The sequence below is a fragment of the Pollicipes pollicipes genome, unplaced genomic scaffold (genome assembly GCF_011947565.3).
Source record: "Pollicipes pollicipes isolate AB1234 unplaced genomic scaffold, Ppol_2.1 Scaffold_7231;HRSCAF=8579_pilon_pilon_pilon, whole genome shotgun sequence".
NCBI lineage: Eukaryota > Metazoa > Arthropoda > Thecostraca > Pollicipedomorpha > Pollicipedidae > Pollicipes > Pollicipes pollicipes.
In genome coordinates, this window is record NW_023597034.1 from 27611435 (window position 1) to 27623813 (window position 12379).

At 55.8% G+C, this 12379-nt stretch overlaps 1 protein-coding gene and 1 long non-coding RNA gene across 2 annotated transcripts in view; both read left to right on the plus strand.

The window, feature by feature from the left end:
- The first annotated feature begins 3945 nt into the window (after positions 1-3945).
- LOC119110465 (uncharacterized) lies at positions 3946-8574 on the plus strand. The gene is made up of 3 exons (XR_005095495.1): positions 3946-4066; positions 6516-6722; positions 7175-8574. It is a non-coding gene; the product is annotated as an uncharacterized LOC119110465 (long non-coding RNA).
- Positions 8575-9810: 1236 nt separating this feature from the next.
- The window catches only part of LOC119109939 (telomerase protein component 1), a 117830-nt gene continuing 115261 nt past the window's right edge, over positions 9811-12379 (plus strand). Inside the window, exon 1 of the mRNA XM_037233684.1 lies at positions 9811-9961. Coding sequence (XP_037089579.1) covers positions 9932-9961 — 30 coding nt within the window. The 5' untranslated portion in view covers positions 9811-9931. The remainder of the gene's footprint in view (positions 9962-12379) is intronic.

Sequence of the window (12379 nt, forward strand, 5' to 3'; positions counted from 1 at the left end):
TTGTGATGAAATGGTGGGATGCTGTGAAAATGTGATGAAACTGCCGACACGTGGAGCGTGGGCGTCAGGTGCTCCACACTTTGTGTGAGTGCCGTCTTGGCTGTCGCCAGATGACCTGCTGAGCGTCTCGGGCAGCGAGTCAGAAGACGAGGACCGGTCGGACACCGCCGTGGGCAGCGGGGCAGACCGGTCCGAGGGGCTGGCGAGTGCCGCTGGTGAGGACACCGCGTTGGGCAGCGCGACAGACCGATCCGGGGGGCCGGCCAGCGCTGCTGGTGAGGCGTGTCGCCCGACTCTGGCCATCCGATTGCCGATCGAATCATTGCTGGAGAGATGGCTGCCAATGTGCTGATGCTGGCTGGTGTAGGTGAGGTCAAATATGACCCTGGACACCGGTATGGGGTTCGATATCCCTTTGTGCCCGCGCCTGCTGCCAGGGTGAGAGGCAGGTGGCGCCATACAGTCTTAGCAGCTGAGTGGGTCGTGAAGACCCATCGACGGCGACGACGTTGAGCACTGACGTAGGCACGCCAGTGCACCAAAACACAAACCCCTCCAGCCAAACCACAAATCAAGTATCGTGTTGTTGCTGCTGCGTGTCGTCAGTGCCGTGCAGAGTGGATCTAGTCCCCTCAGGTCGCGCTTGTAACCGCGCTCTACCCCCCCCCCCCCCCCCCCCACAGACGGCACGCCGGCCCGCCTGAAGCATCGGCCTAAAAGCGAGGAGGCAGAGCTGAGGAAGAACCAGCTGAGGCGGCACACCAAGCTGTTCCTGGTCAATGCCAAGCAGCAGATGTTCGCCATTTACAAGTGCCTCGTCATGTCAAAATGGGTGCGATATGAGTGGTGGCGTTTGTCCGTCACCATGTGGGGACCTGGTGAAATGGCCGACCTCGGAAGTCCTGCACGTGCACTCAAGATTTTCCCATCGGTCCTGGAGAGTACCTGGAGAATGAATGTTCGTTTCGTCGTGGTGAATAGCCTGTTGCGACTTTTTCAGGCTAATCATTTGTTGCCAGCAGTGCTGGGTAGTTAAATATCAAATGTGTGACACATATCTGAAACCAGACAACGAATACATCGTGAAAGTGTGTCGCTCATAGTGTTTCTGAACTCCAGTGTCATATGTCTTCTGTTTTCTATGGGCTGTGTGGTGTGGCGTTGATGGACTCCAGTGTCGTTTGTTCACGGGTTGAAGGAGGGTGGCGCGGTGCCCGCAGGAGTCGGTGGGCGACTCCCAGGTGGAGCTGGCTGTCAAGCAGCTCTCCGCGGGGCCGACGATCGGGATCTTCCTGCTGGCCGGCGGTCACTTCGCCGCCGCGGTGTTCGCAGGTAGGCGGGGCGGGGCTGTTGTAGTGCTTTCCAACCGGTGCGTCATTAAGGAATAATCCTTCGGCTGCTCTCGGGGGCTGAACAGCTGCATTTGATGCCTTTGCGTCATTTATTGGGTTTCCTAAACGGACGAAATCTTGCTTTAGTGCGCATGCTTGTGCAGTGACATCCGCTGTGATGTGTACTTATTTTACCCGAGGCAGCGTGTCGTTTTGTCGGAGGTCAATGAGCCTGGCTGGCTTTCCGCGCCGATCCCAACTGTGGTGCCGGGCGTTGCCGTCGGGCCGTGCAGTGGCGGCCTCCCTGCGCGCCTATCCGTGCTGACCCGCGCTCGCGGCTGGCGGCGGACAGGCGGCAAGGCCGTGGTGCACAAGACCTTCCATTCGTACACGGTGCGAGCGAAGCAGGGCGGCAGCCAGGCGGGCTTCGACTCGCGGAGCGGCTCCTCGCACCCGCGCTCGGCCGGCGCCAGCCTGCGCCGCTACAACCAGGCGTCGCTCACCCAGGTGAGGCCGCGCGGAGGGGCCTCGAGCCGGCGCCGGTGCCGGCTCAGCCCGGCCCGACCGGATGCCGAGGCGGGAGCCCTCGGCAGGCGCCCGCGGTCCTCGCTCGCCGCCGCCCGGCTGACCGGCGATCGGGGCCGACGGTGAGGTGTGTGAGCTGGGTGGCGCGCTGGGCCTCGTGACGTGACGCGGCTCGGCGAGCCAGCCACACCGTCGAGCGCCGCGGACACCGCCAGTCTCGCCGCCGTGTCTGCGTGACCTCAGCCGTCAGCCGCGCCTCGCTTCCGCCGACAGCACATCCAGGAGCTGGTGGCGTCCTGGGAGGCGGCCGTGGCGCGCTGCTCGCTGCTGTTTGTGCGCGCGCCCGGCTGTAGCGCCGCCGCGCTGTACGGCGGCCGCGCGCCGCCGCTCAACAAGCGCGACCCGCGCCTGCGCGGCGTGCCCTTCCCCACGCGGCGGCCCACCTTCGCCGAGCTGGAGCGAGTGTACGCGGCGCTCACGGCCGTCCATGTGTACGGTACGTCACTCGCTGCCAAATGGACACTGGTCGCAAGCGCGCGTGTGTCGCGCTTGAGTTGTTCTTACGTGTTTTGGGGCTAGGTCCCGTCGCTAGCAGTCCCTGTTAAGTAGTCGTGTGCATTCACCTGTATCGTCCGTTCCCTGCCAGCAAGCGACTGGAGCTGTGTTGCGTCTGTTGATCGTGCCTGTGCGTCGTCTACCAATAGCTGACCGACTGTCTGCCGTTACGTTTGTTGACCGTCGCTGCACTTCGTGTGCCTGTGCCTGATCTTGCCCGCACCGTGCGGCAGAACCGACCGTGACAGTGGACCCAGACGCGGTGCCGAGCTCACCGCCGCTGCCGGAGGTGCCCGCCCGCACCCCACGTCACCCGCGGCGCGGCGAGCGAGCCGGCCCGGCCTCTCCCGAGGCGGGGCAGGGCGAAAGCCGGCCGCCAGCCGCCGCCACCGGCCGCCGGCAGACGGCGCGGGACCGACGCGAGTCCAACCGCCAGCAGGAGCTGGAGCTGCCGCTGGCCAGCGGCGACGGCGCCGGCTCCAGCTCGGAGTCGGACAGTGGGTACGAGGTGCGCCAGCTGCGCGGCGTCGCCGACCTCTCGCCGTTCGATCTGGAGGACGGCGGGCTGGACCCGAGCCTTCCGGCAGAGCCCGCCATTACGGCCGTGCAGGCGCAGCGGCAGCGGCGCGAGCTGCGCCGCCGACTGCGCCAGGCGGAGCGGGAGCAGGAGGACGACCGGCGGCGGCCGGAGGTGCCCGGCGCTGAGCAGGCACCCGATGCTGGTCAGGCACCGCTGGAGCTCGACCAGGCACCGTCGGAGCCAGGTCAGTGCTGACATTCAGGTAGTCCTGTTAATTGTACTTGGACTGCCCCAGTTACATAGTGACCGAAATTGATGAACTGCTGCCGCCTCACAGCTCTGAAAAATGCAAATATCTACAGCTGTGGAGGGTATGTGCTTACATACCGATAGACAAAGTCCGCAAACTCCAACTATCGATTCTGTCCTGCGCTGCTGCTGCTGCTGTCTCGTCTGCCGTGTGCCTGTCTGACCGAGTGGCGTGGCCGCTGTGGGTACGCCGCGCGTCTGACGCGGCCGCCCGTAGTCCGCAGACGGCGCCGAGGAGTACCGGCTGCAGTGCTACACGCTCTGCCGGCGGGGCGACGCGGCGGCGTTGGCGGAGCTGCTCGCCGCCGACGACAGGCCGCTGTCGACGGCCGCCGTGCTGGGCGCCGTGTTCGGTCCGGCGCGGCAGACGGTGCTGCACGCGGCAGCGCGCGTCGGACACGCTCAGGTGGTCCGGTGAGTCGGGCGCGCCGCGCCGCGGCCTCCGGTGGCCGGCCGCTGCGGGAGAACGCCTCCCGCCGCGGCTGCAGACGCTGCGGCAGTCCGGCTTGAGGGGCAGGAGACGCACAACGATTCCCCTCGGCAGATATGACGTTTCCCTGCACCCGTCCGGCCGTCCCCACGGCCGCCTGTCGTGTGTACGGCGGGGTCGGCACGGCGGTCGGGCCACCCGCCACGTGTGACGCGGGCGGCGCCCTGACCGGCGGCGGCGCCTGCGTCCTCAGGCTGCTGCTGGAGCGCGGCGCCGACCCGACGGCGCGCGACGCCGCCGGCCAGCCACCCTACGACGTGTCGGCGGACCGGCCCGTGCGCAACGAGTTCCGACGCTTCCGCGCCGTCCCAGCCGGAGCGACATAACTACGCCAAGGTGGGCTGCCCCGTTTCGCGGCGAGTCGTCACGCAGTCGGCGCTGCCCGCGGCCGCGCCACGCCCGGCTGGCGGCTTCCGCCGCGCGCTTGACGCGGATTATTCTGAAAGGTGACGTGGCTGGTCTGAGAGCCGAGTACGGCTGGACTCGTCCGTCCCTGCCGTTCAGATGGGACCAGTATGCGCCGCAGTTCTACGCAGTCAGCTCACATATCATGTTTATTTCTTGTCATCAATATGTGTGATTGTGTGATGTTAGAATCACGTTCTTTCCGTCGGTGAGTGGATCAGGAGTGCTGCATGCAAAGCTAGAAACAAATCTATTGAATGACTGCCCCCAGAAAAGTCGCACGTTGTGTTGTTAACAAATGGGACATGTTTGCTATGTTGTGGCATTGGCTCCCGGCCTCCGCTCACCACGGGATAGGTAAATTAGTTGGGCCTTTGAGCCTATCAAACAAGTTTGGGTCTCGTCCTTCCAGTGTGCCTTGCTTTGCCATGCTTTGGACGTGGGCCTCTTTAGGATATCCCGCAATTTCGAAATCGCATTATACAAATTACTCTTACCGTTTCACCCCTTTCAAATCCTTTCGCACAGCGCTCGTCCTAGGTGAGACCCATAGCCATGCCTTCGTGCTTTGTCTCGGTCTCAGACTGTGTCTCAGAAGTTCCAGATTGTGTCAGAAGCCTCGGATTGCGCGCTCGCGATGAGTGAATTACGCGGTCCTGTTTTTTTAAAGGAAAACGCCGGGGTCGCAAAAATCCCCAAAAGTGGGTGGGCAAGGCCACGCGCACTTTTTCGCGCACGCAACCGTAGAAGCGCTGCGTAACTCATGAAAAGTGCAAGTGCAATATGGCCAGCCCGATCCGCCTCGTTTCAGGTACAAGAAAAGAGTTTTGAGACTTTTTCGTAAACAGCGGGATGCAGCGTGCACAGAATCGTTGCTTCGCGGGAAATTCAACTTGTGCAAGGAGCGTATCGCTTGAGTTGCCACAGCCACTTGTGTGCGAGCGTCGATGCCGACCGAGCTCGTCGGTTTTGCCGCCTTCCGCAGCAAGGTCGAAAAGGTTGCGTGACAACCCATTTCCGGATTTCACAGCCGGCCCGCCGCGTTACCTGTAAGTAACGAGGCGGAAGTCTCGTCCGGGATCAAAAATTATTCCGATGACATTTTGTGCTATGTCTGACGACTGGCCTTTCAAGCAACGACGGTCTTTTTATTCCTGTTATTCCCTTCTACATGCAGCTGGCCAAGTGCCCTCAGGCCAGGGCTGGTTAAAGCCACAATATGCCATTATGTACTGCCTGGGAGTAGCGTAGGGCCAACTTTGCCGATCATGACCTTGACCTTGAATGACATTACACGTGCGTTCTTCACGCAGGGCGATGTGTCTGCTCTTCTGGAAATATACAGCTAAATTGTTTTAAGTGTTCCCCAACCTGACGTGTTTCAGGCCCGCACTGGCTCTTAAGTCAACATCGAGACACCTCATTTTTGTCACATCCTGAACCAAAATGTCTCATTAAGAGGGACTTTGGTTGGTGGTATGACTTTGTGGACAAGGGACCAGTAACTTCGTATTTAGCTTGACGCGATCTTAACACCAAATAACACTTCCAAATGTCATAAGCCGTGGTGACGTGAACAAATCCGTGTAATGTCGGCGTTCGGTTATGTGGGCAACGCAAATCCCGTATTCCAGTAAGGTGCTTCTTAATTTACAAAAAAAAAACTCCAACCAAACAGTATGTTGCCACCACGGCGCTTCACTTGGGGGAACAAGGGAACCTTCCTGATGATGATAGGCATGTGGGCAGGCGTTCCAAAGGCCTATTTGCCATAGAAAACACGCTCAGATTCAGACTGACGTCGGGCGGTCGTATTGTGGCGTTGCATGGGTCGTTTGTGTGCGGGCGTTCGGTCCATGCGAAATCAAGATCTTCGCAACGAGCCGGAGACACCATTCCCATAGACATTCGCGTAAAACAGGCGTTAGGAAAGCCGAAAACCCGGTGTGACAAAAGACGGAGATGTCGCCAGTCTCTTTTTTGCAGCCGAACCTACCGCAATGCCGCGGCGTAGAGAGCTTTCATATCGGGTGTGATAAGCAGGTATGGTATACGCTTATGTATCGTATGTGCATAGGGCCACATTCAGATTCTGAGTTTTGTAAGCTCTTTTGCAATATTTACTGCATAAGGAGAAATATTTGGAAATTTAAAATGGAGCGGATCAGGAGATCCCGCGACTTTCTTGGCATTTGACTCCAAAATAATGCTCCAGTTAGTCCAATTCCATGAACGATGCCGTAAAACAGGAAGTCGTTGAATAAGGAGCGGACTGGTTTCCAGCTGCTCATGTGTAGTAAGTACCCGGCAGACAGAGGCCGACTAACAGCCACCGTCCACACTCGTGAAATCCAGTTGCGTGAGACTGTGCTGGTTACAGGCACATATACCGGCTCCATTGACGGCAGAAGAAGAGGAGGACAAAAAACAGCGGGATGCTGAAAAGAAGCGATTACAGAATCAAAAACGGAAAGAGAAGAAAGCTCAACGGAAAGTAGAAGAGGAAGCAAGAAAAGAAGAAGAGCATAGGAAAGCACAAGAACAAGCAGAGCGACAGCGATTCCTCAATCTCTCGGACAGGGAAAAGGTAAACATTGTCTATGACATGGGAAATGGTTGCTGCGTTAGTTGTTAGAATTTGCGTGACGGGCCCCTACGCGGCCAGTTTCAGTCACTTTCAATGGAACGTGTGTTGCCGGCACAGTACGAATTCGAAGTTGTCAAGGTGTTCTAAAAGCGTGAACTAGTACGCGTTTTCCTTCTTGTATTGATGGTAACACGTTCGGGATTGTGGTGCGGGTGTGCCGCTGGTATATGTCACGTGCGGGATAGCCGACCGCCTGCTGGCTTGGTTCTTCCCTGGAGTACGTCATCTCTGACCCGGATGCGGTTGCTGGACTCTGAAGTGAAATTACGTCTTTTCCCTTAGCGTTGCACAGCAGACGACCTTGCGTTAATGTATGGCAGTGGAGCCAGTATGGGGCGTTCTCTTGCCGATTTGTGCCAGACAGGCTGTCTGACGCCGGCCGTCTTTTGCAGCGGGCAGAGGCGGCTGAACGGCGCATGCGCCAACAGGCGGCGCAGGCGGCGGCCCGCTGCTACCAGTGCGCCGCACCGCTGAACGGCCGCGTCCCGTTCCAGTATTCGGACAACGAGTTCTGCTCGACGGGCTGTGTAAAGCAGCACCGCACCGCCAGCCGCGGGCTCCGCAGCGGCGTGACCGGCAGCGAGGTGGCCGGTCTCGCGCATCATCGCCGCCATCGCCATTGCTATTGGTTTTGTTTTGAGGCGTGTTTGCCGTCGGGTTGAAGTGGGCGGCGTTGCCATGGCAGCTGTCTGTTTTCCGATTGACCTCTTGGCAAGTTTTTAAGGTGCCGAATATTTTGCTGTTGCTCTCAGACAGTGGCGTTTGATTTTAATTATGCGTTCAGGACCTTCGTGCCTTGAATGGGGTTTCATGGTTGGGGTGTGGTTGTAATTTACCTGTGCTGTGTACCTCAGGTAACAAAACTCGAGTGGTATGGAGTGCAGCATTTACGTTCACACAACTTGATTTTGATCGCCTGCCCAATGTTGTAAGCCTGTCGATACGTCCAAACTTTTACGGACACGCCTTTGAGAATCAGCATCCATTTTGCGAATAATGCAACTCAGCAAGTGGACAACTTCACGCCGTGAGGCCGGTAGCCGGAGCCGGCGTCGCTGGACCGACTGGTGCATTAAGTCTGGGTGTTCTAGTGTTCGGGGCTAGTGTCTTGACCCCTCTTTTGCAGCATTTACGAATTACGAGTGCGACCTTTGGTTTCCATAATTGTTTTCCCCAAAACGTTAAAATGGCCCGTATGTGGCATATGCAACACAGTCAGGGTCTGAAAGAGCCAAGCGACAATTGTGATGTCGACCATCTTGTCTCGCTCTAGGAAGGATCCAACGTCTTTTCACATCAGAATAAATCCTTCCTAGCCTCATTCGGAACAACGCGGCGCGTTCGCGCCACACGGTTGGCTTAAATGATTGCTTGTTCATATATAACAGACTCCACAGGAATATTCCCAGCCCAGCCCATGTTTCGTGATGCCGGAAAGGTTTACAGTACACCGCGTATTTTGTCCTTGCCTGTCCATTATAGCTGGATGTGCACCAAGGAAGACGAACTCCCTTTCAACGTCCACCCAGAGTGTGCTATGTGGCACTCCTATGGCTGAACCACGAGACACGTTTAATACTTATTTTTGAAAGTGCTGACAACGGCGGGACTACGGTGCTGATGTAACTAGGAATGTTTCAAAATGACACCTCGGTGAAGGTTAGAACATGGAGGACATTGTCTGCCTTGTGAAGGCAGAAGCGCTGTCGTACAAACGCACAGTGCTTATGCGCGGGTTCGCATACATAGTGTACTGTTTGTGCAAATTATCCTGAATACAATATTTATCAATCTGCTAACTGGCTGGGCTGATTCCCCATGGCTGTGCGACATTTCGTAAGCTAGCAGCGATGCAGTGCCGTCCACGCGCTGTTGCGTTCGGGTTCTACATGGCGAGACCATAGCGTAGCTCCGCGCGGGGGCTGGGGGAGGCGGAGGCGGATGAGGGGGGGGGGGGGGGGAGTGGTGGCTGAAACGTTCACCATGATGAACGTACCCAAAATACTCCCAAACATGCGGGTTTCTCCCTGTCTTTAGCCCAACGCTCTCTCAAAGTTCATCGGCATTGGCTGGAACCCCCCCCCCCCCCCCCAACTGTATATAAAACTATACACCTGAGCTCAATAGTCTCGCACTTTGGTTGCCTCAGTTTCTTGGATGCTTGCGCACTGTTGAATGGTCGTAAGATAATGGCAAGGCGCTGCAAAAGTCCGCCTGGCCGTCGCTTGGATGGTAAACTCGAAGGTGAAACACCCATGAAGCTGCCACTCGTGTGCCAACCATTGCCTATTTGGTAAAAGATGCGCTTCAGACCAGTTAGTGCCAATTAGAGATGCGGGCAACATGATGCTGATTGGCACTGTGTGCCATTCAATTCACGATATCAAGTTTCCAAGAATGTGCATCAAATCTGGGCATTTTGAGTGTGGATGTCCTGCCTTCGGCCGGTACAGGGCAGCATCAAAGTTAGCGCATGATTTGGCTAACAGTACGATCCAACTTTTTTGAGGGCGCAAAACGATTAATGTAATGGACGCGCCCTTAAAGCACAAATAATCACAGAGTCGACAGATATTTCTTATCACACGCTTCCGCATCAGTGACACTGTACTTCAAGCAGCCCTCATGGCACGCCAGGCGGACGCGAGAACATGACAGCCTAATATCTGGGTCAGATAATACTTTTTGATCAAATTGTTTCAAAACATGCATATACAAATCATGTCTTTGATTTATTAGCTATTGCGCAGTCCGGATTCGAGGGCCAAGTTTAGACTTACAGCGTCCAAGCACGATTACCTGCAAAATATGGCCGCTGGCCGGCAGCTAATATTTTTACGAAACCCTGGCGGTGTTTCCCCGCACCGACCTGAGGGAGGGGCGGCCGTCCGGCTCTGTCCGGGATAAGTTGGTGAGGGGTAAGTAATATATGTCACATCCGCCATGGATCTTTCAGGGCCCGACCATTTGCCTCCAGTGAATGACCTGGAATCCTTCTCTGAGCCTGGTGGGATCTTCGACGGTTGGCTGACGACCTACAAGTGACTCACGGTTACCGAAAGTTGTGCAATTGGCTCGACTGCCGCGCGCCCGGGTGGAGTGTTGTCGGCGAGGTCCTTCGTTGTCTGGGTGACTATCGATACGTCTGGATGCTCCACGGAATGCTTGATACTAGTGAGGTAAGCAGAATCATAGCAAATACATGAACTGGGTGTTGTTTGATGTGCCTAGCTCAGTCTTCAGAACATTTAGGTGTCTAGGCCTTGTTTGGTAGGGTTGTGGTAAGATAAAACTAGGGGACAGAATGTCTGGAAGTGGGGTGGCTCGTGTTTCCCTGGGCAAGTCATGTAATTCATTGGGCAGCCCATGTGTTGCCTTTGGGATATTGCACTACCTTTGGCAGCTCATGCTACCATAGGACCAGGATGACATTAATCTGGTGAGAAAACTTATTTTGTGTGTAAATGGTCCATGTTCAGAGCTCACTCTGCAATAAATGATCCAATGAACCATGCACCAAATGGCATGGGCATCCTGAACCTGGCACATGTGTCCCATCCCAAGTACAGTTCATACAAAATTGCATTGAAGTTTTAAGCAATGTGTGTGTAAATTGTGGCTGTAACATTCCTACTTGAAACTATAGTTGCACATGCTATTTGTCTGCAATATTTTGTTTCATATTTGACAACATTCTCAAAAGTTTGACCTATCAAGCTTTTCAGATAGTTTGATAGTTTTCAGTCAGACACCACCCACTTTCCAGATGGCCTGAACTGGATGACATGAATATGGGAATGTTATCTTGCACTACAGTAAAAAAGCTAGAAGCTGCAGAGGCCAGCCAAGGATTGAAACACAACTGTACTCAAACAAGATTGCAGAACCTGGTGCTGGCAGTCAGCTCAGATTAAAAGTCCTGATTCTGGAAGTTTCCAGATATTGAACTGCTGTGCATGATTCTCAAAGTTTGTCACATGTTCATTTGTTCTATTTCCTGGCCTAACATTCTAATGCTGCTTAGGGATGAAAATGGCTTGGAAGCAGGCAGCAAAAAGCTCATTTTTCAGCAGCTGGAAAGCTTGAATGCCTGGCTTATCAAAACTTCTCTGTTGGTTGTACACTCATTGATGTGAGAAGGTGTCCATTGTCTGCTCATAGATTTACACTGATGATGCTTTGATTAAGACCATGGTTTGGCAATTAACAACTTTGATTTGGCTGAGACCATGATTTAGTGACCAACAACTCTGATTTACTGATGCAGAAGTGTAATTATTCTGGGCCAACTTCCCAGCAAGCTATTGTGATAGCTGCTCCCTTCTGAAGGCAATGACATTTAGAGGTAAATGCCAGGTGCCCCACAGACATCTATATGGAACATTTGTTGTTTGTGGAGTCCTGAGCCACCCTTGTCAAGGTGCAGTCATGAACCGCATCCTGGTGAGAACTGCGTTCTTTAACCACTGACCAGCGCAAGCAGTGGTGCATGATGGTCAGTATGGAACACCACCCAAGCATATATAATGACAGATAGACTACATCTCTGCCATGGTGACGAGGCTGCTTTTCTAAGGAGATAGAGATGCCAAGCTCGACCTAATGGTGAACAAGCAACGTGACTGGGCGCGGTCCGAGACCAGCGTTGCTTTAGTGGTCCGGGGCCCACTCTCCTGATGGAATGCGGTCACAGCCAGACTGGGTGAGGTCCGAGACCAGCGTTGCTTTAGTGGCCCGGGGCCCACTCTCCTGATGGAATGCGGTCACAGCCAGACTGGGCGCGGTCCGAGACCAGCGTTGCTTTAGTGGTCCGGGGCCCACTCTCCTGATGGAATGTGGTCACAGCCAGACTGGGCGCGGTCCGAGACCAGCGTTGCTTTAGTGGCCCGGGGCCCACTCTCCTGATGAAATGTGGTCACAGCCAGACTGGGCGCGGTCCGAGACCAGCGTCGCTTTAGTGGCCCGGGGCCCACTCTCCTGATGGAATGCGGTCACAGCCAGACTGGGCGCGGTCCGAGACCAGCGTCGCTTTAGTGGCCCGGGGCCCACTCTCCTGATGGAGTGCGGTCACAGCCAGTGCAGCAGCTTTCTGCGTTAGCTCTGTGAGAGCGTATAGCATGTTAAGAGCATGTCTTGTAAAAACGGACACTCAGCTGTAGGACTGGGCTGCCACATTCTCCAGTCAACATCCGGGAGCATGCGTATCGCTGTTATAGGGACAGCGTCAACACCGCTGGCCAGTGCTGGTGTGTCTTTTCAGCCTTGTTGTATTATCGCATCAGTGCGTTATGTATCCGCCATGCAAATTGTCAAAACTGCGAACTCGAGGGTTGTATGTTGCGAATCCATGATCAGTCCTGCTTCACATGTCAGCTGTACTTTGTGGGACGGCCGACCCCGTGGGTGTCGTCCACTGGCCGCGATGGTAACACGTGCCGTCACCGAACCCCGGGGGTCATCCCGGTCACAGGGAGTCTACTTATGCCTGCAGTGAATGTCTCAGGGATGTGGTGTGTCAGGTTGGCGGCATTTGTCAGTCCATTCATTCCTCCCCCCCCCCCCCCCGGTGAGGCTAACGGGAAATAGAGCCACCAGTG